Source organism: Panicum virgatum, chromosome 6K, assembly GCF_016808335.1.
Source record: "Panicum virgatum strain AP13 chromosome 6K, P.virgatum_v5, whole genome shotgun sequence".
NCBI lineage: Eukaryota > Viridiplantae > Streptophyta > Magnoliopsida > Poales > Poaceae > Panicum > Panicum virgatum.
The window spans coordinates 30,578,296-30,604,710 of record NC_053141.1 but is presented as its reverse complement, the minus strand read 5'-3'; the positions used below and the strand labels follow the sequence as shown (position 1 = coordinate 30,604,710).

The following is a 26,415-nucleotide window of genomic DNA, read 5'->3' as shown; positions in this document are numbered from 1 at the left end:
ATCGGGATCTTCAATAATTACTCCAGAAAAGAGTCGAGTTCGAACCATGGCTTTGAAGGCAGGACGGGTTTCACAATTTGCCGAAAGAAATGGATTCGATGAGGATGATGGCTTCCAGAACTCGCCCGTGGGGTAAGAGAGCCGTGAAAGGATTGGCTGCTCCATGGGTAGCAGGGGTAAAAGTAGAAGGAAAGAAAATGAAAAAGATATGAGGACGACTGAGTCTGAAGATAATGTAGCTGCCGTTCCCCGGCAACGGCGCCAGAAAGCTTGTTGGTACTTTGTAACGTCACGAATAAAATCCACAAGCTCACGGATACCGCTGTAGCTTTCACCCAAGAGTATTACAGGGTATCGTATCCACTGGGAATGTGAGTACAGTATCTACGGGTTAAGATAGTCAAAGGACACACACACTGGTGTAGGAGGATAGGACAGAGAGGACTTTCTAAGATATAGAATCTATGTTTAGAAGAAGAGATCATGACGCCGTTATACTTCGAGCTACTGGTTTCGACCGTCTTTTTTGGGCACTGCGTCTGCGTGGAGGCAGAGGGGAGGACGCGGGGGAGAAAGAACTCAGCAGAAGCTGCTGGTGGCACTGCTGCTCGACAAGCATGTGTTCTATCCCATATCCAAAAGTGGAGGATTACTAGGACTCGAACAGGGCTATCAACACCAGTCGGCTACCTCTACAAACCATGAGACTATTAGACAATAGAGTGGTATAGTCTAGCCTAGACACCACGTCTACGCTATTCCCTACTAACTCTAGAGGCGATTGGGGTTATCCTTTTCAATCCGGAGCCCAACTCTAGAGTCAAATGCTACTCTCTAAGCATACACTCATGTAATATAAGGCAGGGATAATAACTTGCAATCTAAACTCTAATTCTGAATAAGAAGGTCTCGAATACTTACAACCGAATAATCATCCGTCGAGGTACAAGCGGAGAAGAGCGCAGACAAGCCCGGCACATCCCCCGACTCACCCTCACTCTCTTGTAGAGGTACAAATTGGAGAACAGCACCGTTACCGGTGCCCCTCCTGAGTACCTCTACTCCTAAACTCCCTAAGACAACTCTCACCCAAGTGAGAACTCAAGAGAAGAGTGAATGGTGTGGTGTGTCTTCATTTGGAGCCCCGCCCCTTGTATTTATAGGAGGGAGCCACCAGCCATTTGCCCAAGAACCGACCCAAACTGCCATGGAGGACCAATAGCACCTTGCCACATGTCATCTGTAAGTCGGTGGGGCCCGTGGGCCGCCATCACTTGGTTGGCCGACCATGGTGGTCTGCCGACCGTGGGCTAGCCCCGTTTGCCCCGGTCTTTGGTCAAAAGACTGCTAGGTGGGCCTCCATGTCATATATATGGGTATGGGCTTGTCTTAAGTGAGTTTTGGTGCTCTGGTGGGCCCGTAGATCCTCGTTAATGCGCCTGATTCATCAAGAAGATTTTACTTCGGATTGATGACGTGTCACCTTGCTTTTGGGCTGTGTTCTCCTCTCATTTCCAAGCATAATCGACCCGCACATAAATGTACACCAACACTTTGTGGAATTTGTTAGCAATAATCCTACCACTAGTGTTGACACTTGTCATATGCTCATGCAGGTGCTGATAACTTGCTCTGATGGTCGGGTTTATATCTTGATGCTTGAAGCCTGTTTTACCTGCATTTCTGCCCAAATTCCGATATAGCAATATTTCTAAGAGGAAACGTGGAATTGGCTCTTTCTGGATAACATCAGCAGGTATGGGACTTTATTCTCATGATTTCAGGCTCTAGGTGACACTTGAAATGAGTCATTAGCGAGCGTCAATAGAAGACACAGTGGATACATTGCCCAAGCAAAGCATGCAAAAATTTGAGAGTGTTCAGCGACCTAACCACAATCAGATCGCATGTGATGGTGAGTGGATTTGTTAAGGACTACATGATCTGGAAGAAACATGGTGAGATGGATGCTCCCCCTCCTGCGAATAATCCACTGGATGAAATTATACTAAACGAGGAGTTTAACCAAATGTTTGATGCTTATATTGATGATTGCAGAGGTGATGATGGTGTCGGCAATGATGATGGTGTTGGTGGATTCCATGGTGATGATGTTGATGACGGGCCCATCGATGGTGAAAGCAGTGATGATGAACTTGACGATGGTTATTTTCTTAGCCAGCTGTTGCGCAACACCAAAGCGGAGGTATTGGTTGCTAATGCCAGGGGGTTATCAAACTTTGTGATGGTGAGAAAATCAGCAGAGGAAAATATATATGAGCGATCGAAGAAATGCCCAAAACACTGAACTGTACTTCATTTTATACGTGAGCTATTGACCCTGAAGGCTAAGCATGGTTTGTCAGATGGTAGTTTCAATGATCTGTTGCGTATCTTGGGTTGGTTGCTTCCAAAGCCAAATAAAGTGCTAGCCAACATATACCGAGCAAAGAAGCTTGTCAGCCCGTTCACCATGGGTGTGAAAAGAATCCATGCATATCCAAATCATTGTATATTCTATCGTGGGGATGCTTTTAAAGACTTGAACAAATGCCCTGTATGTTCCACAAGTCGGTACAAAAATAATGCCGGATACTGTGGTGACGATAACTAAGGTCCAATCAATGCGAATAAGGGGAAGGGGAACATGGCAAAGATTAGTGTTGCCTCCATTGAGCCAGACAATGCTACTTTACACATTTCTGAGAAGCAGAGCAGAATTTCGGCCATGGTTATGGGGTACCTCCTAGTTGCCGATCACCTTAGGCGTTTGTTCTCGAACCCAAAAGATTTTGAACTCATGCGATGGTGGGATTCAGATAAGTGCAAGAAGGGTGACGAAAAGCTCCGACATATAGCTGATGCTCGGCAGTGGAAGGAATTTGATGACTAGTACTATCTGGAATTTGGGAATGACCCGAGAAATGTTCGGTTTGTGTTGAGTATGGATGGAATGAATCCGTTTGGTGAAAGAAGTAGCACCCATAGCACAAGGCGAGTGATATTGATGATATACAACCTGCCTACATGGTTGTGCCAGAAGAGGAAATATCTTTTGCTATCCGTCCTTATACAGGGCCCCAAGCATCCTGGTATCAATATAGATGTTTTTCTTGAGCGTCTTATTCAAGAGATGGAAACTTTATGGAAGGAGGGTATCGATATCTTTGATGGTTTTGCACGGTAGTCCATTAATCTTAGAGCCATTATATTTGTCACCATCCATGATTACCAAGCATTGTTTGTCCAGTCAGGACTGATCGAAGGTAGGACGTGCATGGATGGCACCGTATCGTCTTTCATTGAAGGTTCTCGAAAGGTAGTTTACCTTGGGTGCAGATGCTTCTTGGTGGAAAGACATAGGTACCGAATTAAGAAGTTCTATAATCATTTTGATGGCAAGCCTGAATTCCATTCTACTCTAGTACATCGAGACGGGCACTATGTTTTCGAAATGGTTCAGACCATCCAGGTCATTTAAGGGAAGAAGAAGGAAGGTGGGAGGAAGAAAAAGAGAGATAAGGCACCTATCAATGGCGTACTATTCAAAAAACAGTCCATCTTCTACAAGTACTTGCCATATTGGGTGGATCTTGAGGTCCGCTATGCAATCAATGGTATGCATGTGAAGAAGAATGTGTTTGGTAACACAATTGGGCTCCTCCTGGAGACATCAGCCAAAACAAAGGATACTTTGAAGTCACGACAGGACTTGGTAACCATGAAGATAAGGAAAGATCTTCACGTGATGAGAAGAAGGCAATGTGAGAGAGCTTAAGAGGGATCAAAGTCCCGAGTCGTTTCACGTCCAACATAAGTAAACTAGTGTTGATGAAAGATTTGTCACTATGTGGCTATAACTGTCATGATTGTCATGTGTTGCTGACGTTGTTCCTCCCGATAGCAATCAGAGCGATCAAGCCAGTATTTGTAAGGATGGTAATCACTCGGATGTGTTACTTCTTCAATATGATTTCACAAAAGGTGATAGATGAAGACGAGTTGCAGGATCTCAAAAAATTCATTGGGAAGACTATGGTGTAGCTGGAGATGTGCTTCCCTCTGGGTTTTTTTATATAACCGAACACCTAATGATTCACATGGTCGATCAGATACGGGCACTTGGTCCACTTTACCTACTCGAAATGTGGACGTATGAGCATTTTATGTCTATCCTCAACTAGTACATACTGAATCGTGCTCATCTTGAGAGGTATATAATAGAGGGATACAGTACTAAGGAAGTCATCAAGACTTGCCTTGGTTACTTACAGGATAATGTATCCCTTGGTTTGCCAATTCCATGATTTTTGGGGAGGTTGGAGGGTGTTGGCACAGTAGGGAGGAAAATCTTCATCGACAAAGATTTCAAAGGTGTGCAGCAAGCACATTATAGCATCTTGCAGTACCTCACGATAATGACACCTTTAGTCAACGAACACTTGAGCATGATTCATGCAGAAAGTAATGGCCGCTCGGATGATTAGATCATGAGAGAGCACAAGTGTTGATTGACTGCATGGTTGATGGACCTGCATCTACCAGATAGGGAGACCGTGGAGGAGCAAACAATCAAAAGATTGGCAACTGGTCCATCTAACCAGGTCACATCCTGGCAAGGGTATGATATTAATGGATATATATTCTATACTGCCGCCAAGGGTAGGAAGGCTGTGTCCCAGAATAGTGGTGTTCGTATAGTGGCCTTAGACGAGAGAACAGGTCAAAATACAATATATTTTGGTGTCATAGATGATATATGGGAAGTGCACTTTGGTTCCAATATACAAATCCCGGTCTTTCGGTGTCGTTGGGTCAAACACCCGAAAGGTGTTGAGGTGGACGGCTATGGATTGACGATTATAGACGTCAACAATATTGGTTATAAAGACGACCCATGGATACTAGCTTCATAGGTGGCACAGGTACTGTATGTTGCTAATCCTACAAAAAAGACAAAACATATTGTCGTCCCTAGAAAACAAGATATCATAGAAGTTGAGGGTATCGACGATGTGGTAGAATATAATCAGTATGATCAAATGAAACTTTTCACAGATGATCTAGCATAGAAGATGAAGATTATAGAAGCAGGCATAAGGATTGTTACGGCTTAATTATCTCATGCATTTATGTATTTTGAAATAATTATTAGTATGAGATCTATTAATGTGCGAAAATGTTTGGTTGAATGTCATGTGTTACTATAGTGACATTTGAACTCTTTGTAGTTTGAACACTTTTATTTACTATATATATTAAAATGTGACTTAAGATATTTTCCTTTTGTTGTACATATCATAATATGATTATGGACAAAATTTCACTATTTTTTATGTGCTTTACTGTTTCTCTCGATTTAAATGATTTTTTTACATAATTTAGAGAATGATTTGTAGGGGCGGGTGGGGGCCCGCCCCTACAAACTATTTATAGGGGCAGGGAAGGCCCCCACCCACTCCTACAAATAATTTTATAGGGGCGGGTGAGGCCCCCACCCGCCCCTACAAATTATTTTCTAAATTCTGTAGAAAATTCGTTTAAATCAAGAAAACTAGTAAAGCACAACGAAAAAACATGTATTTCTAACCATAGAAATATACTGACCTATAGAACTAGAGAAAAATATGAAATACATAAGTTAACACTTTTATTGTGTAAGAGTGTGCAAAATACAAAGTTAGTCTTAAATGGCATGAGACAAGTACACTGAAATGTAATATTGATATTTTATTTATGTTATACATATCACAATATACTTATGACAAAAATTTCACAATTTTGTGATGTGTTTTACTATTTTTTTTAATTAAATGAGTTTTTGGATGAATTTGAAAAAATATTTGTAGGGGCGGATCTTGAGGTCACCCGCCCCTACAACCATTCATATATACTCTCGGGAGAGCCGCGACACACAGATGCCGGGAGGCTACCGAAAAATTTCGTGCTCCCCGCCGCCGCCGCTCGTCGTCCTTGCCTCACGCCGCGACTCGTCCTTCTCGCCCCACGCCGCCGCGTGCTCCTCCACCTTCTTCGCTCGTCGTCCTCGCCGCGCACTCCTCCCCGACGCCTCCTCCGTCCCGGCACCGCCCCATCCCCGCAGATCTAGGGCCCCGGCACGGCATCTCCGGCCTCCTCTGCCGCGGCCGGCACCGCCTCCGGCCTCCTCAACCCGCTGTCGGCCTGCTCGACGCCTCCTCCACGCGCGCCTCCCCTCCGGCTCGGCTCCGCCGCCTCCCCGACACCTCCTCCGCCCCGGTCGGCACCGCCCCCTCCCCGCGGATCTAGGGCCACGACGCAGAGCCATCGGCCTCCTCCGTCCGCGGCCGGCACCGCCTCCGGGCTCCTCGACCCGTTGCCAGCCTCCTCGACGCCTCCTCCCCGCGCACCTCCCCTCCGGTCTGGCTCTGCTGCCTCCCCGACACCTCCTCCGCCCCGCCCGACACCACCCCCTTCCCGGGGATCTGGGGCCCCGGCACGTCGCCTCCGGCGTCCTCCACCCACTGTCAACCTGCTCGATGCCTCCTCCCTGCGCGTCTCCCTTCCGGCCCAGCTCCACCTCCTCCCCGCGCCGGCCTCCCAGTGAGCTGCCTCACCGATGAAGGTGCCAGGACCTGATTGCCTTTTTAATTTTTGGCAGGGACCCTAGTGCAAATTGGTTTTTACAACCAGTGAGCTTGTAAAAATTATTTAAAATCATAGAAAAGTCAGAAAAATGCAAACTCAATTATTTTAGAATCATGGCAACCAAACCTTGAAATTTTGTTAAATGTAAACTTTACCATTTTCTATAGTTTTTAGCTATCTCAAATATTACAAATTGTTCAAATATTACAAATAGTCGTTGCAATTTAAATGTAAATTGTTCATGAATGAGCATATGTTTGTGAATGTATTATTTTACTATACATGTGAATGTCAGTATATGGAATTTGTACGTAAATATTTTAATATTGTTATACAAATATTACAACATTTTTATTTTTATGTATTTTAATATTGTTAGCATATGAATGAATATTGTTGTATACATGTGAATTCAAATATTTATTCAAATATATCCTTGATGGCTATGTAGTGTACAACTCGTAGATGGATCCATCGTCGCCATCTTCCCCACGCAGGGATGATGCCACACCACAAGGTAATGATCTTCAAAAAATTACATCCCGGATCTAGTGGGACGAGGACTACAATGTTGATGCCGTATCTGAGGATGACGTCAATGCTGTATCTGACAACGACAAGGGCCCTAGGATTGGACAAGGCGCTTGGGTAGGTGACAAGTGGCATGATCCGCTTGATCCACACCCTTTTGAACCAAGACAAATGTGTTCAAGGGAGGAATTTGATCCGGATTACGAACCGGAACCAAGACTACGTGTAACAACTTGCCAAATCGTATGATCCACGTAAGTGATAGAGACAGGAAGGGGTAAGCGCCGACGCCGACCCCCTAGCCCCATGGAGGAAGACAGTGCAAGCTCGGACCCTGATCGTGGAACTACATCCTCGGAATCGAAAAACAAAAGGAAACAGGGTCAACGATGAGAAACCACTACCCCAAAGGGAATTATATAGGCAATGCAATTAGCACGGCAGGAGAGCCCATAGAACCACCGGAGATTGCAGCAAAGTTCTGTAACGCCATCGGTGCTATAATCAGAACAAACATGGTTTTGGACCCAATGATCCCTAATTGGATGTTGGTTCCTGCGGGCAAGAAAGAAGCAATGTGGCAATTGTTGAGCACCACTTTTGTTCTGCCAAGAGGAACTACAAATAAGGTTAAGTACTATGCTACGAAGATGCTAGGTGAATCTTTTCGCCTGTGGAAAAGCCAACTGAATACCCAATACGTCCAGAAGGGTCAAACTCCATTTGCAGATCTTGGGGACATCACACCAGCACAGTGGGAAGAGTTTGTCCGACAAAAGACCATTGAAGAAGCTACAGCCCTAAGCCAAAAAAAGCAACATACATAAAGTTCATCTTGGACAAGGTGGGTACCAAAGGAATGTCGACCAGTGGCGCCATAAAAGACAGGCACCAATAGCTGCCGGGCAGCCCGATCCTTACGAAGGCTTGGATGAACGTGGAAGGCGGTGGCTTGAAGCAAGGAAGCCAAAAATAGTTGAAGGAAAGCCAAAATTTGATCGACCCGAGACCGAACGGTGGCAGAAAAAAATGTTAACTTGCCTAGCTTCAGAAATAAGAAAAGTTCAAACCACATAGGGATAGGGATGTGCTGAGTACAGCAATTGGGTCTAAGGAGCATGGAGGCCGCATCAGAGGCCTGTCCTCTAAGTTGAGCCTCAAGGATGGGTTCGAGAAGGATCGGTCTACCTACAGGAGCCATGACCGCTATAAACAAGAAATTGTGGCAGCTACAGAGAATGCAATGGAAGCAAAGTTAAGGATTTGTTGGGGAGCAAAATGTGTGGACCAACAGTCAGGGCTACTTTTGTTAAACTCGTTGCAAGAAGTGGGGCAACAACAATTGGTGGTCATGCCAGCGCCCCCTATTGTACTTGGCTAATCGAGTTCATGTGCTCAGAGTAGTGTCGCCTCAACCACTGGAGAGCCATATCCAGTAGATAGAATAATGAGTACTACTCCTTGCTTGTTGCTCTATCTGATCGGCAGGTCCGGGAAGACAAAAGAAGTTGCTAAGGGACAGGTGGAGCTAGTCATGGGTTTATTTGAGGGGAAGCCGATCCCATCCCTATATGCATGCGTACAAGTGGAGGAAGTATTGAATTCAATTTATGAGTATAATGAGATAAACATCCCCACTGTAGATGGAAAGAATTCCCTTGGTCAATGTGTCGGCAACACAATTCTGTGGCATAAGCGAGATATCGTACAGTCGGATCAAGTACTACCGGCTCTGCGATCAACACCGGCTCTGCCATCCCGACACCCATCACCACCGGTTCCACCATCCCGAGATCCATCACCACCTGCCCCGCGATCACCGCCGGCTCCACCATTGTGAGACCCCATCACCACCTGCCCCACGCTCACCACCGGCTCCACCATCTCGGCTCTGCCAAACCGAGAGGCATTGCGATTTGCTCCTCCGCGGGTGGAATACCGCGTAAAGGAGAGGAAGTCAGAGGTGCAACCAGAAGCCACATCAGAGAAGACTAAGGCTGATAGTGTTGTTCAGATCGGCGAGATTAAGGTGGTTATACAAGACAAGGGTAAAGAGCCGATGGTAATTGACAAATCGGCTAATTCTTCTGTCCCTCCTGTCTAGAAGCCTTTTACTGCGTACAATCATGAGGCTAGTGGCAGCAAAGTGGCAGCAAAGTGGCAGACAAGTACCATCAACCCCATTGGTGTCCCGAGGGGTTGACACATACTCAAAAGAGGAAGCTCCAACACCTTCGTAACTAGGAGAAGAGGGAGCAGGAGGCAGAGAAGGCGAGGGATGAATACTTCAACGAGTACAGACCCATGATCCCTCAAGGCAAAGTGTGGCAGGTCAAGACAGTTGACCAGCCAACAAAAGGACCGGTCAGACCGACCCCAGCGACCGGTCGGACCGATATACCCGACCGGTCAGACCGCTCTAAGCCACCAGTCAGATCGGTCGAGCCCAGTGCAGAGAGCACAGCCGAATCAGTGGTGCCTGTTTCGGTTTCTCGTGTTGATGAAGTGGGACCAGCTCCTTCAGCAAAGGAAGATGAAGAGTTGGTGGATTACGAGGCATCTCCGGAGCGCAACAATTTGGAGATTAATGTTGTGCATATGTCTTCGGATTATCTCATAATTCCCAAAGAGGAAGTGGCTCATCTTCAGTTTGGGCCTCGTGATGCTGTGTTCCAGAAGCCCAAGGAATCGGATAACCATTTGAAGGCCCTCTACATGAGGGGGCATGTGAATGGAAAGTCGATTTCTTGCATTTTAGTGGATGGTGGGGCTATTGTAAATCTCATGCCCTACTCATTATACAATAAGCTTGGCGGCTGTTGACACTCACTAACGATCATTTCCAGGCGTCAACTTGATCAGAAAATCATGAGAGTTTGCATTTCTTACACGCATCCTTATCCAATAAAGTCCCTAAACCACACTTTACCTTTTAGAATATGCAAGTTGTGTTTTCAAGCTAATATGCAGGTTACAAGGCCCGACATAAAATCACAGATATTATCAGAACACCGATTCAGGCTCAGATGAAGCAAAAGTGATGCAAGAACCCAATTCAAACAAGTCAAGACAGGCCAACCCCAGCGTGGATCAGACAAAAAGGCCCAAGACAGCCCACCAGAAGAAGTTGGGGCGGTTGGTGGCCTGGACAGGCCGATCGACCTACCTGGTCGGCTGACCTGGCCCGTGGGCCCCACCGCCTCAACCAGGGCACGTGACGCTTCCCCATTGGTCCCATACGTCGGTTGTGCTGGCTTCACCCCATGGCTCCCTGCTATAAATACAAGGGGGGTGGAGAATAGGACACACACACACCACTCACCTCTCCTCTCTTGCATTCATTGCATTGTCTTTAGGCTTAGTGGAGTTTAGGAGAAGTCTAGGAGTCATCGAGTCGCCGGTGTTGCTCGAGAGTCTGGTATGGGTTCATCTCTAGCTCTCTCTTGTAATATTCGGATGGTAGTCTGAGTTTTAATCTGAGTTTTAATCATTGTCTTCTCTCCCCATTCACCATCCATCACCAAGAAGGGTCCATAGAAAGTTTCTTCATGAGCTTCTTTCTACTCATCATCTCCTTGACATGCACCACTTCCTCCGCCTTGAACTTGATATGGAGGTGATTAAGAAGGAGGATATGGAGGTGGTTGTCCAAAGATTCTGCATCGTCCATCACAATTAGGGTGCGTTTGACAGAGTTCCTATAGCTGATTCTCTGCTGAATCTAGCAGGAGCTCTGCCAAATAATTTTTTCACAGAGAGGTGATTCTCAGCTGATTTTGTGAAGCGATTCTATGAAATAAACTAAGATTCTTTTCAAAAAATGAAATAAACTAAGAGGGTGGAAGCTGAAAAAAGTAGCTTCTCCTGATTCTGTGAATTGATTCTCCATCCTAATTTTAAGAGTTTATACTAGAGAATTTAAGAGAATCACTTTCAGTCACAAAATCACTTCTCTTAGAGAATCAACTTCTATAGTTTCAGAATCAGATGGAGCTCTACCAAACATACCCTTACTGTCTTGCCACGAGTTGAGAGATTCATGGACAACTAACTAAAATTGCTTTGTTGGATTTATGACTTTGTGTGCTAAGATACTTAAGGGGGCAATCATCTTAGCAATTACTTAAACTCCGCTTGGGCATGTGACCCAACAGATCGTTGTTGTATCACAGGCTATTGCATTGCATTCTTCTTGGATCCTTGCATTCAAGTGCAAGAAGCAAGCAGTTGTACCTCATTCTAGTATAGAAGCAGAACTTTGAGCACTTGCTATTAGTACTTCGGATATTGTATCGCTTCGATGATTGTTAGCTGATGTTGGTATTTCTTGTGATAATACCTTTGCTTTGTGATAATACAAGAGCCATACATATTGCCAATAATCCTGACAAGCATTTCAGTGATGATGCCTTCTTTACTTGCTCTTATTGTTATTGAATTGCTCTTTAACTGCAGGTGGCAAATGTTTTCACTAAAGTACAAAATCGAAGCAGCATCGATACTCTTGGTGCTTTAGATCGTGCACGGACCTTGAGTTTGAAGATGGAGGGGAGGTTGACAGTGACATTTCATGTACCATAGGCCCATATGGCCCTTGAGGTACTTGATGTATTGTTATCTCCAATACTGGAGGCATCATCTCATCGAATACCCATGATTAGTAACACCCTCCAGCATTCCGCAAGCTGGTGCCAAAGCCAGCACATGATGCCGCAGTACAAACACAAAGGTACGCGAGCCAATGTTGTGGCTAAAATACTGATCATGCTGTTGGGGTTCCTGATGCGGACATAAACCATAACTTACATGCCGCTTTCCAGGTAAATATTATAATGGCGCCTTGGTTAGCTTATATCCTGAAAAATCTCATGCTCTGTACCTAAGCAAGTTTACCCAAAAATATTTTAAACTATTTCCATCACATTGCAAAATACTGTTGCACATTTCGAGTTTTACATAATTCAGCAACCATAAGAACTCTGTCTGTTTCTTGTTCTCAATCTTGTTACAAGATCAGCAGCCATTCTTGCAAGAAAAAACAAACTCTGATTGCAGGGGGGAAGGATTTCAGATACCTGGAAAGGATTCGAGAATATAGTTTAGAATGGAGCAAGATGTTTGGGATGGCATCACAGAGCTAGGAAATGTCCAGGTAAAGTAACAACAAAGAAAATGGCAGATATTTAAAACTTAACTGCAGATGTATGTTCATTCACAGAGCTAAGTGGCCCATTAAGAATATCCACAGTTTTTACATGAATTGATAACAGTAAATCTACTTCCAGACACATTTGTTGTTCGAAATGCTCTTCCATGATGCCCTATAATTAATCCCAACTAATACTGCCATCTAGATAACCAATTACATCTATAGTTTATAATAACCCAGAAGCACAACCAGAAAATATTTAGTTAAACCTGACTCCACATACATAAAAAACATTCTGTAAAGTAACTTTAATAATCACATTATGAAATTTGCTACTGTTAAACCACAATATTTTGATAGTAATCTATAATCAGCAACCTCTTTGTATCCAGGGCATATATTTCTAACCAGCACAAGACTGAGAAGTTTTAAGGCTAAGCTCTAGCCTTTGCTATACCTGGTGATAACCCAAGGAACAAATATGATAAAGGGGAATTGTGCATGTTCAAGATGCATTTACTTTTGAGTGTACTATGCTTCAAGATATGCACTTTATTTGGAATGAGTAAACGTGGAATGGCAGTATGGCACTGCAGGTTTAGCAGGGTTTGTTGTTTACATTTCCGAACGTGAATGATTATATGGAAAACATTAGTCCTATTTTTGGTAGCACCCAATCATATCATCAGCAATTTAAGTAACCAGTAATAGTCTCAAATGAATCATTATTTTTTTTCTGTTCCATATCTAGAAACCATAAAGGCTTCAGTTAATCCACATGTCGTCAGATCAATGCTTCCTAGTCCGCCAGTGATGCATTATTGATTCTTGGTTTTTGAAATGCACCCATCAGATATCCACACTCATATTAATATCCGAATAAATTGTTTTACAAGTTCTTCAATGAGCCTACTTTTCCATTCTTACTTGTTCTTTTCCAAAAAAAAACTCTAATTTGTTTTGTTTTACATTAAAAGTTATAGGCTAGCTAATTATCACTATGATAATTTCCTCCTGAACTACCTGGAAAAGCAAACTGGAAAAGTAAAATTTCACCATATTTTGTATTTTCACTACCTGGATCTAGGGTCTGATCATAAAATAAAATAAATCTTACAGAATGAAGCAAACCACATGCAGCAAGGGAATTACTTTGCATAAAGATAGGATACTACTTACCGAGATGTTTTCCAACTACAAGCTATCACCCAAAGCAATAAAACACCATAAAATAGAAGGAACAGTTGGGTTGCCATGAAATCTACTCTCTAACCGTTGAGAATCAAGGATCAACACGAATATGGTCTAACAATCTCTGTTTTCAAGGCGTCGCCTAGGCGACAAGGCGGTGGCGGCTCGCCTTGCTTAAGGTCTCGCCTTAGCCCGCCTTAGCCCGCCTAGGCGATAAGGCGGTGGTGGATCGCCTCGCCTCACCTTACCGCTTTAAAAACATAGCTAACAATACAGAAATTCTTTCCCCCCTCGATGGCTTACAATGCAGGAGAGCTACATGTCATATATTAAAAAGAAACAACACAAAATCTCCAGGATGCAAACGCAAATCCCCATCCTTTCATTTCCATCTTTAAATTTGTGACAACCCAAGGAGATTATAACAAGGCAGCACATTAGAACATTTCAACAAGTAAAATATCATGAACAAGAAAAGGGTCTTATAACAGCAGGTTGAGTAAAAGAAACAAGGGAGGTCAAAGGTCACCAAGGTGATTAAGAAAATAAAAAGGTAAACAAGGTTAAACTCACCATGAGCATCACCATAAGAAAGCATCTCCTAAGCTCCTAACATTAAGCAAAAGAACATACCTTGATTTGCAGCAGGGTATAACCATGTAGAACTGAGAAAAATACCCTTGACAAACAAAACAACTCCATAAATTTCTGAAAATCCATTTGGTTGTATTTGTTGAAAATGCTGGATCATGAGTCACCAAACAAGTCATCACTATCATCAGCTGAGTTCATGTTCAAATTCGAGATATGTGTCTTCTCAACAGCTTTGTCTTTATCTGACTGATCATCTGATTTGTATGCCCAAGAAGAGCCCACTTTTGCTGGAATAGAATCCCCAAAAAGGTCATCATAAATTCGACTTCTTGTTGTGCTCTTAACTTTTCTAAGAACCTCCTGTAGCTTATCTGTTACCCCGCTTGTGGAGGTACTTCCGTTTGGTGAAATTTGCTCCTTTCCTTTCGGTACGACAGTAACCTGTACAAGAGATTCATACTTCCCAACAAGGCTACCTTCCTTCACACCTATAGGGCCTGGTTCAGTTTCAACATCTGCACCATCTGAAATGCCGACCACTTGGATAAGTTCTCCTCCAACCTGATCTCTAAAGGATACTCTCAACTTTTTACTTCTCTTTAAGGGCCTTTCAACTGTATGGTTATCATCATTTGCACCAGAGGCACCTCCTGATGAACCTTTGGAACTGGGCGATAGGTCAGATTTACTAATACCATAGCGGTTAAGTATTGTATTATATGCCACAACAGCATCTTCATCGTTGGGGTCTGGTGGAGATGGCAAACTGACATCTGATGGAAGGCTAGGAGTTGGGAACAGTGCAGCTGTGTTCTTTCGCAGTATATAGATTCTGGTTGATGCAGCAAAGCGAAGTGACTGTCCAACTTCAAGTTCAACAGGATTGTCTTTCATTAATCTCTCATTTGCAACAAATGTGCCATGAACAGATCCTAAGTCGATAACATAGATGCTGAAACAGAAAAAGCACAGATGAGTAGTTAGCAATAAGCCTAACAGGCTAGCATAATGGTACAGCAAACAGAAAGTACTTTACAATATGAAGGGGTTGTTTCTCTTTTCAAAATAAATCAGATAAGTGTTCCTTATAGGTCCATCGAGAGTTCATTTCAAATTTCAGCCTATACGGGCATGTGCATCGAAGGAAATGTTTCTTACATTGATAACAAATGGATTTTAAACTTCATTGGAAACAATGGGTTTTGGCTAAAAAAAACTGATAAAGTGATGTGCAAACCAATAATAACTGGAAACAATGTTTCACATAAATGGAAGTATAGAGTAGCCAATAACTATACAGCTAAGTAGGGATGCAAATTGGATTGGATCGACCCAGCAACCGACACCATCACCCACTGATTTGTGGTGTCAAATTGGGTATGGCGCTATGGTCTTTGGGTTACCCTCCAGATTTTGTATCAACCCCATGTGCGTGCTGCTGACCTCAGCTTGTTGCTCTGCCGGAATCCTTATCATTTTCCTTCCTCCTTCCTGCCTCGTCATTGTCGTGCCCTTAAGGCCCGTTCTCCATCGAGTTCATGCTTTGCCTACTGTCCTTTGCCTACCCTATCATTGTCTCCACGGATACCACCTCCAGGGTGAGTCACTGCTGTTCTAGAACTCTAGTGCCCAGGAACGACTCCATGCTGCACACTCTACCTTGAAATGTAGGTGCCCAGTACCAGATCCGACCCGAAAGCACTACCGCCTTGGCCGCGAGGCATTCAATCCTTAATTTGTTCCCACGCCATGCAAAGTCAGGGTTGTGGAGAAGTTGAAACTGATAACTTGATGGGTTCACGGCTGCGATTCCAACTGTGATTCATTCATCAATGCATGCCCCTGCCTCGTACCTCAGCCTTGGCTCCTGCCTCCTATCGTATTCATTGTCCACGCACTCTTGATTCAGATATGACTATATCTTGCTTCACCAAGTTGGATTTCACTCAATTTGCATTGTTCTTGTCCTCGATTAGACAAAACTGTACTAATGCTTCTTGATTCTTCAGCATTGCAAATTCATCTTAGGTAGTGCAGTGATATGCTGAGAGCATGCAGCTCTTGCTCATCTCTTCGATGTTATATTGTGATCCAAATTCATTGCACAAGAAAAGGTCGACTTCCAACGGAGCGAAGAGGAGGCCCGTCGCCGGAGGCTTGGGCCGGAGCGAAGCCCCCCGCGGTCCGGTTCATATACCCTTTAGGGTTTGCTCCTCGTTTGATTATTCCTCTTGTAAGTCGCCGTTAGGCATTGTAAACGCACACCCGATATAGTGAAGATTTGCTGGCTGGCGCCCGTGGTTTTTCCCTTCCACACTGGAGGGGTTTTCCACGTTAAATCCTCGTGTCTCCAACGATTGATCTTGTTGTTCTTCGTTGTTGATTTGCCGTCGCTTCTAACATTCGATGGCATCTATTTCGCTCCAGTAGGCTCAATACTGGAGACTGGAGTTTCATCATCATACGCGCTTCCAATATGTCCAGGAATTTCTGCTCTGATTCCAAGTACGGCTGCGTTAGAGAGGGTGGCAGCAGGATGCCCATGAGGCGGTCAGTTGCTGAGAGGCTATCAGAACCGGATGGCCAGCGCGACAGCACTGACAGACAAGACGAGCCATGGATTGTTAGTGTTTTTGTTCGACCCACAGGGTCCAGCCCAAAACCCCAAGCAGGCTTAGTGGGTACTCCCTCTGTTGTAAATTTTAGTTCACTTTAGTTTTGTCCTAAGTCAAACTGCTCTAACTTCGACCAAGTTTTTAGAAAAATATATTAACATCAATACTACCAAACGAATGCAATCTCAAAACATATTTCCTGGTGGATTTAGTTAAACTAATTGGATGTTGTAAATGTTAGTGTGTTTTCCCACAAACTTGGTCAAAGTTAGGGAAGTTTGACTTAGGAAAAAGCTAATGTGAACTATGTGGAATAGGAGTAGCATGGGTCATATTTTGGGTCAACCCGTTCCTGACCTATCCTTACACCTAAGGCGCTATGGTAGGAAAAACAATAAAAGCCATCTTCCAGCTTGACATGCATTTCTTTTCAAAAAGGTTCTAAAGGAAGCATGCCACTATGCCAGTATGCATGGGTCTATGAAATAGCTGAAAGAAAGAGAACATAGATACTGACTGTTAAGATGCATTTCTAAATTTCCCATATATCCATTTAGTGGTGAAGCGAAAGAAATCAATAAAGGGGTGCAAGAGATTTGTATATTATTTTTTGAAGAAGCGGATGGGGGCGGAGATGGTGCGACTATCCCCATACGAGAGTCCGACGCCAGCGGGCTCCCTAGCAACTAACCGGTGCCCCGCACCACAAAACAAGGAGGGGCCCTCACCCGTGGGGTCGTCATCACCAGGTGGCTCGATTGCCCTGGCAGTTGGACCCCATGCCGCATCGGTCCATGGTGGGTTGGGTGTACAGGGTTCGACCCGTCCACCTCCGACCCCTGGTCCATGGCGGTCAGTGGGGGGGGGGGCAGTGTTCTGGTCGGGAGGGACCAACAGGTGAGAAAGGCGGTGAGATCTCGTGCTCATATCCACTTCCTTCCCCCACCCCCCGCCTGACCTCGACACAGATTGGGGGCGGATCCCTCGAACCTAGGTTGAGCGACGCGGAGAGCCCTTCGTGCTCTCCGGGCGCTTCCTGTCCGAGATCGATGAACCCTATGTGTTCCAATTCGAGGAGGGAGGATCCTATTCTCGTGTAATCACTCAATCATCTTTGGTCCTGAAGCAGTTCGGTGGGTGTTTGCGCAGAAATCAGGGTCCCTACGAGGTTTGGGAGAATTTCTGCTGCTTCTGTTCCCCTCCGTGGTTCAGAGGCCGGTGGTCGACTTTGGGAGGTGATACTAGCTCCTTCGCCGAAGTTCTCAGATCAAATCCTCGAGCTCGTATGGTTGGTAGAGGCATGACTGGTGGTCACTGGGTGCTGCATGGTGGAGGTAGATCTGGTGGTTTTGATGGTGGGATGAATGCTCCGCGTGAGAGTGGTGCGAGTTTTCTGTATAGAGGTGGGGATGACAGAAGAGGAGGCCCCCAGGGCGGACGACAGGTCAACAACCAGAGGAATCAATGGGATGGAGGCAAGCAACAATAGTACAACTTCAATCAGCATCAGAACCAGATGCCCTCCCAGTTTGATCTAAGAGAGAATTTGAATCAAAATAGACATATGTACAACAGGGAGCAGGGGAAGGAGGTGAAGAAAGATTCTCCTCACTAAGGAGCCCCAGGTCAGTCTGGTAACAGAGAGCTCAATGTATGAGATGCAGTTGGCAGGAATGAGAGTAGTGAAACACCGGCTAAGCCTGAGGAGAGTCAAAAACCTGATGAAAGCAAGCCTAAACAAAACTTCTGTTTCAGATGTGGTAAAGTGGGGCATAGGCCAGAGGATTGTGTGACCCCAATTGTGTGCTCAAGGTGCAAAGAAGGAAGGTCGCAATCTAGAGTATGCTCTACCTGCATGCCTTGGGAACATCTTGCTCCTTTTTGTGGATTAGCTGCAGCAGGTCAGGGGTTTCACGGGATCCCTAGCAGGGATCAGGATGAGGAGAGCAAGGATATGGCTAACTGTGCTCTGATCACCATAACTAAGGGGATGCTGACAGCAAGACAGTTGGAAGTGGAATTCAAAACTCAAGCCGGCCCTTCAACTTGGAGGTGGTATGCAAAGAAGATGGCTGAGAACAAATTTCAGATGAAATTCCCAACAGCTAGGAAAGTGGAGGAGTTATCTTTTTTTACTGGAATGCAGATGAGAACTGTTGAAGATGCCTGGCTGAAGGTGATGGAATTCTAATGCTGGCTCAAAAGGAGCTATTGAATCAGCATGGTTCAGGATATTTGGGATTCCACTTGAGAAAAGGTCTGAAAAGAGGGTTTGCTATGTGGCTTCTCTTGTTGGCGTGCCAATGGAGGTTGACAAAAATAATCTAAAAAGATGGGAGTTTGTAAGAGTCAAAATTGGATGTAGAGACATTACCAAGGTACCTGCTGTTGTTGAAGGGGTGATGGATTTGCACTTCTTTGATTTCACATTTCAGAGGGAAGTTCCTGTGGAGGGGATGACAAACGCTGCTGGTACCACATGGACTAGGACCACTGATAGAACTAGTGATGATTTTCCCTCTCCCAAAAAAACAAAGAGGGGGCCTGAGGGATTTCAGCAGGGTGCGGGTACGAATGCCCAAACCAGGAATCAATCTGAGGCTGAGGGGTCTCACAGAGATCTAAGGATAATGTCCAGAGTGATTTGGCTGCTGTCCCCTTTGGAAATTCAGGAAAAGATAAGGCTGTTAAGATTGTCTCGCAGGTATAAGTAAGGAAGTATCAGGGGTGACTGCTACCTGCAATCAAGCTGTGAGACAGCTATCAAGGGAGGTTGAAAGCTCTAACACAGCTGCAGGGGAACATGATGTCAAGGCAGTGGATGATGATGATGAAGACAGTGAGGATCAAGGACTTAGGTTTGATGATATTATCCCGGGGGGGGGGGCATCTGAATTTTGGTTCCTTTCAGCCAAGAGGATGGTAATTTATCATTGAAATTGCTGATGAGCAGAAACAAGATTCTCCGCTCCGGGAACAACCAAGTGGGGGAAAAAAGGTAAAGAAGATGCTGAACTGGAAAGGAAGGAGGTGGAAAAGGTGGTGGCTGCAGCCCCAGAGGAGGCACAGCAAAAGACTTGAAGAGCAAGGGCTGGACAACCTGAACATGGCTGACATGGCTCAGGCTCTAAAAGCCAAGCAGAACCTCGAAGGTAAATCCTTAAATTCTAAGAACTCCTTTGCAGTTCTAAATAACTCTGAAATTGTTTCTGTTTCTAGCAAAATGGGTGTTGACACTTCTTCTATTGACATGAATTACTTTGACATCCTTAAAGATCTAGAGATTGCCAGACATAATCTTGTTGATAGAAACTGTGATTTAGTCAAAACAGTTGAGGAAGAGAATGAGATCCCACTCCCCCCTTGGAGGAGTTTAAAACTATTGAATGGATCTCTGATAACTCTGATGAGGAGGGTTTCCAAATTGTTGGTTCCAAAAAGAAAAAAAGAAAAAGATGAGTAGAAAAATGGAAAAAAGAAAAGAATGTTAGCCCCCCCTCCCCGCCCCCCCCCCACCCCTCTTGATGGGGAGGAGCTTGAGAGTAGAGATATACCTATGACTTGCTCTAGGTATAATCTCAGGAGAGGGAAGAAAACTAAAATTGGATCTAAATGATAGGTATCATATGGAATTGTAGGGGGTTGTCCAAGAAAGGGATGAACACTTGCATAGAGGATCTGATTTTGGATCATCAGGCTGATTTTATAGGGCTGCAGGAGACCACCAAAAAGAACTATTCTGAGAGCTTTTTCAGGAAGGTAGACCCATTGAAGTCCTTTGTCTGGCATTGGCTTCCTGCCAAGGGCAGGTCTGGTGGGCTGTTATGTGGGGTAAAAACTGAAACGTTTGAGGTGAGAGAATTCTCCATTGTGGCAAATGTTATAGATAAAAAAACTTAAAAAAAATTGATTCTGGCCACAGTTTATGGCCCTGCACATGCTGAAAATAAGGAAAAATTCTTGATGTATAACTTCTCTATTGTTTGTCTACTATATGCTTGTACTATATGTCCCAAATCTGTGCACAGAGAAAGTATCCCATGTTGATTGGAGGTGACTTTAACATTTTGAGATTTAGCTGTGAAAAAGAATAAAAAGTTCAATGGCAACAAGTTCACATATTTGTTTAACTATATTATCAACTCTTATGAGTTGAGGGACTTGATTTTAAATGGGGGCTCTTACACTTGGAGTAACAATCATAGTGACCCAACTCTTGAAAAACTGGACAGGGTTGTGATATCTGAAGACTGGGAAAAAGAATTTCCCCTTACCAATCCTATGAAAATACCCAGATACATGTCTGATCACAACCCTCTGTTGTCGTGTACAGAAAATGAACAGAAAAAGAAACCAAAACCTTTTTTGCTTTGAGACTACTTGGACAAAAAATCATGACTTCTTACCAAAAGTTCAAGAAGTCTGGGAGAAACCAGTCCAGTTCTACTATTGGAGTGTGGGCTATCAAGGTGAAAAAGCTTAAGAAGTTTTTAAAAGGATGGGGGCAAAGCTTGAGGGGCCTCAATAGAAAGTATAGAAATCTGTTGCAAGAGGAGCTGTTAAAGCTAGAAAAGGTAGAGGAGGAAAGGCCTCTACCTAACTCACTACTTGAAAGAAAAACTTTTATCCAAACTGAACTGCTAAGGTTATCTCAGGAAGAGGAAATGTATTGGTACAAGAGGTCAAATTCTAAGTGGCTGCTGGAGGGGGACAATAATACTGCTTTCTTTCAGAGAATAGCTAATGGTCAAAAAAGGAAGAGCACCATTTTCAGTCTGAGTGTCTGACTCACGATGGTGTTTGCATTGAGGAAGAGGAAAAAATATTGGACCACGCCACTGATTACTATAGAAAGCTGTTTGGCCCCTCTACAAAGCCTCACTTATCTATGGACCCCAGCTGTTGGGACTCTCTTGAAAACATTTCACTAGAAGATAATGAAAGGCTGGTCAAACATTTCTCAGAGGAGGTGAAAAATACAGTAATGACCATGGAAATTAACACAGCTCCTGGCCCTGACTGCCTGCCAATTGAATTCTATCAAGTCTGTTGGGAGATAGTTAAAAATGTCATCATGAAAATGTTTGAAGACTTTATTGAAAATAAGCTGGATATTGAGAGATTAAACTATGGTACCATTACCCTTTTACCAAAAATCAAGGAAGCAAATCAGATTCAGCAGTATAGGCCCATTTGCCTCCTAAATGTAATTTACAAAATTTTCACCAAAACTTTGATTCTTAGGCTGGAGGGATGCATGAATAAAATTATCAATAAAGCGCAGAATGCCTTTATTAAAGGAAGAAACATCATGGATGGGATTATGAGCTTGCATGAAATTCTTCATGATACAAGAGCAAAGAAAGATGAACCTGAGCTTACTTTGTAAATGGTGGTGGAAAATGAAAAAGGAGAGGGTCTGTGGCAGGAAATTGTTAAGAAAAAATACATCAAGCAATCCAGTATCTGTATGTTGAACAAGAAACCCTCTAATTCTCCTGTGTGGAATGACCTGCTGAAGGTTAAAGATCTCTACCTACAGGGTAGGATCATGTTGATGGGTGATGGTAAGATAACTGACTTTTGGAGAGATGCTTGGTGTGGCTTAATCCCATTAAAGGAAAAGTTTCCTGTCCTGTTTGACATATGTAATGAGCAAAATAGTTCTGTGTTTGAGATGGCCCAAAAGAACTAGCGTCTCAGTTTTAGGCGCTGGCTTTCTGAAAATAACCAAGCCCATCTGAGAAAGCTAAATGATATGATAAGATTTTTTCCCATTGGAACAAACCCTGACACCCCCAAATGGGTTTGGGAGAAATCTGGAATGTTCTCTGTAAAGTCTCTATATGAACACATGTTTCACACTGAGATTTACAAACCAAACAAGAGGCTTTGGAAAGCCAAGATACCTTTGAAAATTAAATTGTTCATGTGGTTGGTCAGTGAGAATGCCATACTGACTAAGAACAATTTGGTGAAAATAAAATGGAAGGGGGATGTGAAATGTCGTTTTTGCGCCGAGAATGAAAGCATCATTCACCTTTTCTTTGAGTGTTCTATGGTAAAATATATCTGGAGCTTGATAGCGCTGGTGGTTGGGGCTAACTGCAGATCAACTTTGTTTGGTTCTTTCTGGGTGTGGCTTAAAAGATTTCTTCCTCATGCTAAAAAATATCACATGGTGGGCCTAGCGGGTGTGTGCTGGGCAATTTGGAAATCGAGAAATAATTCCTGTTTAAAGTAATGAGATCTCCTACTGAGATCATGCGTACGATCTCTTCTTTTATTCCTTTCTGGGCAGAACTACAAGGCGGTAAAAACAGGAAAGAGCTGGAAGATGGTGCGGAAGTCCTTAAGGCAACAATGCTGTTCTATCATCCGCAGATGCCGGAAGTTGGTGATTCAGGGGAGGTCATTCTTCGCAGATTTTGGAGATCATGCTGGGAAACCGTCTTCATGTTGCTGCCAGTTCCGTGGTGGTTCGGTCAGCTAGTTGGTTTTGGTTTCTCCCTAGTAGTTTCGCTTTGGGCCTGCGTGCCCCTGAATTTGGCGCAGGGTGGTGTCAACCACTTCTAAACTGTTAAAGGGTGTGGCCTTCTAAAACCATTTCTCCCCCACCTCCCTCTTTCTCTGAACCTAAACTTCTTGTAATTTCGTTGCTGCGAGGTAATGAAATCAAGGCGCGTGCTCGGTTTGGGAAAAAAATGCATTTAGTGGCATATGATCTTGCCTATGTTAACATTGTTGATCTTCATACTTGGTAAGATGCATGAACACAAAAGGGCAAGCACATCTCTTGTCATGGCATTTCATAAAAGATGTTATTATTCAAATAGCTGCTGGAACATTTAACATTCAGGGAATAAACACATTCTAAAGGAATGTGCCTCACTAACTATCAGCAACATAAAACATAAAACAGAATCAGAAGTGATCAAACATAAGGATTCTAACCTTCCATTCCTGTGTGGAATGACAGCAGCATGCTGGCGTGAAATAGACTGATGATCCAACACAAAATCACAAGCAGGCACTTGCCTCCCAAATATATGCCTTCTCTTGTCTAGATTGATCCTATCAATGACCTCCCCATCTTTCAACACATCAAGATAGTAGACCCCAGGGCGTGGCTCAATCGCCCAGTCTGGAGGCTGCCATGTCGACTGCCCTCCACCAACATGTGATCCAACATGTCCAGCAGCAACACCATCTTGCCCAGCCACCCTCGAGCTGGCGCCTTGCAGACTTTGGTGGTTCTGACCTGACACGAAATTAGAATTCTGTGGCACTGTCAATGGAACAGGTGGCACTTTTGCTGTTCTTGCAGCTGCAGGTGCATTCTTGCCGCCGGATCCGGACTGTACCGAGAAGGGCTCCAAGGTCTGCGCCTTCTTGAAGCGATCAAGACTGCCACGGTACATCTCCGCACACTTCACAGCTAGGACGTCCTGCAGGGGTGGACCCAGCATAGGAACATGCACACCCTAGTAATTCTTGCAAACGAAATTGAAAGTAGGTAAAATATTGTAACTGGATTCAGATTCGAACACAAATAGTTTTGTTAGGGTTTGGGGTGCTCCGTCTCGCACAGTACAAGGAAAGAGAAGAGGCGGGCATACCTGGAGGATGCGCTCGTCGCCGACAACAGGCTGGGCCGCCGCTCGCCTAGGCCCAGTCGTTGGCGTACCTAGGATTTGAGTAAAGGGTATGCCGTGATATTTTTTTCACTTGCAATTCGGTATATTGTCCATATACAAACGGTATATTATCTTATATAATTCGGTAAAAAGACTCTTAAAATTCGGTAAATAACATTGCATATCTTAAATTCAACAATTAAGTACCAAGGTTCCATAAATTATAATGCAAATGGTTCAAACATATGAAGTACAAATGAAAAAGAAGCTTACATAGGAAAGTTAAGAGATTATTACAGATAAAGTATGAAAGTCCATCAATAATCAATCGACCCATGAATCAATAATTCCTATGTGCTACATTAATTTGCAATTGTTCAATCACTAAAAAAAATTAGCCACGGACTGGTACATACAATTAGGCAGTTAGGGTTCTACATATTGTGAAATTTCATACCTAGAATCCTGGATGCGGAGCTCGAGCTTGGAGGGGTGGAGCCGTGGAGGGAAGAGCCGAAGAGGTCGTGCTTGTGGCGACAGGGAGAAGGGAGCGCCGCCGTCCGCAAGCCTGCCGGCGCCACACAGCCAAGTCAAACAACGGCAGTGTGCTGCAACGTCGACGTCGACTTGTCGAGACTTGCCAGATGCGGCTGCTGCAGGGTGTTCGGCATGGCGGCGTCAGGCACTCGGGCAGACGGGCGGAGCCGCGGAGCAGTGGCGGAGCCAAGAATTTGTTGCTGGGTATGCCAAACAAAAAAAAAATTGAAGCAAATACATATAACGTCCATAACAAATCCATGAATATAACCAAAGTAGAGTTCTAAACATGGATAATTAAAAAATATTACAAAATAGGAAAGGCTACTACAATATAACCCTACGATCCCCTTGTTGGAAGAGATTGATGATATCCTGATCTTTCACTTTACTGAAGAATTCTCTCTCAATAAAAATAACCAAGCAGTTATTCAAATATTCATCACCCATTTTGTTCCTTTGCTTATTCTTCACAAAATTCATCGTGGAAAACACTCTTTCAACACTAGCAGTGGCTACGGGAAGAATTAGCACCAACTTAAGAAGCTTGTGAACAACATGATATTGTTCATCCTTTTCTGTTTCCACAAGCTTAACTGAAAGCTCACATAGGTTCTTCAAATTTTTAAACCTTTCATCTCTACGAACATGAGAAATGTACATAGTAAGTTGCCATGGAAGTTTTGATAATTCCTCAGTTGTGTAGTCCTTAGGATAAAACTTTGTAGCAAGTGTGACCAACTTGGCTTGATCATAAGCAGCAAATGAATTAAGTGGACTAAATGCTGCCATGCAAGAAAGTAGTTCTGTGTTTACCTCATCAAATTTGTCATTCAGTTCTCGAAGTTGCCAATCAATGACACTCACAAACATATCAACATGGAAGCGATGATAGTTCATTGCACCATTATAGAACCCTCTTTTAGGTCTTCCAACAGGATAATAAGGACCCTCCATGTCAACAACTTTAATATTGTACTTCACACAAAAAGAAGTGACCCTCTTCTAGGGTGTCTCTTACCTTTACCTTGCTGGTTTGCTTGAATTGAAGAGCCGAGGGTGCAGGGAGGGTGGAGCCAGTCGGCGCCGCTGGCTGCCGGCCCGCCGCTCGCCGATCGGCTGGTCGTGGGGGCGGGGCTCTACTGCCGCCCGGCGTCGCGGGCTCGCGGCGAGGCCGCGAGGGGCCTGCTCGGCTGCCCCTGCCGCCGGACCACCCGGAAGCCAAACAGGCGGAGGCGGAGCCGCCCTGACTGGGGCTGGGAGGAGCCGGACTGCGCTGCGAGGACGGCGGGCGGCGGCGCCGGACGGTCGGGGCGACGGGGCGTCGGGGCCTCGGGGCTCGGGGGACGGGGGGGGAACGGACGGACGGGGGTGGGGGCTCGCCGCTCGCCGCTCGGGGCGAGACGGGTCACGCGAGCCAGAGATAGAGGGATGGATTTCGGGCTTCCTGCTGGGCTTTGTTGAATTGGGCCCATTAGTTGTATAGGATAGTATACATATATGAATACATATTGGTATTTTTCTCTAAATCTTG

The 26,415-nt window shown here is 44.4% G+C and overlaps 1 protein-coding gene across 4 annotated transcripts; it reads right to left on the bottom strand.

Annotated features, from left to right (window-relative positions):
* Window positions 1–11,888: 11,888 nt before the first annotated feature.
* On the bottom strand, window positions 11,889–26,206 carry LOC120712202 (protein phosphatase 1 regulatory inhibitor subunit PPP1R8 homolog). 4 transcript variants are annotated; one of them, XM_039997919.1, is made up of 6 exons: window positions 25,903–26,206; window positions 24,802–25,081; window positions 24,327–24,394; window positions 23,662–24,200; window positions 14,132–15,044; window positions 11,889–12,233 (listed from the first exon to the last, which is right to left on the bottom strand). In XM_039997919.1, exons 4-5 carry the CDS (start codon window positions 24,174–24,176, stop codon window positions 14,246–14,248), a joined length of 1,314 nt encoding a protein of 437 aa, XP_039853853.1. In that variant the 5' UTR covers window positions 24,177–24,200; window positions 24,327–24,394; window positions 24,802–25,081; window positions 25,903–26,206; the 3' UTR covers window positions 11,889–12,233; window positions 14,132–14,245. The 4 variants fall into 4 exon arrangements, with proteins under 4 accessions (XP_039853853.1, XP_039853855.1, XP_039853854.1 ...); XM_039997921.1 differs by having other exon boundaries at window positions 23,662–24,191; XM_039997920.1 differs by having other exon boundaries at window positions 25,909–26,206.
* Window positions 26,207–26,415: the final 209 nt, after the last annotated feature.

Excerpts from the sequence above, each read along its gene's own strand:
- LOC120712202 (XM_039997919.1), bottom strand. The coding sequence starts at position 24,176 with ATGCTGGGTCCACCCCTGCAGGACGTCCTAGCTGTGAAGTGTGCGGAG. Across the intron at positions 15,045-23,661 it reads ATTCCACACAGGAATGGAAG|CATCTATGTTATCGACTTAG; the intron begins GTTAGAATCCTT and ends TTTCTGTTTCAG.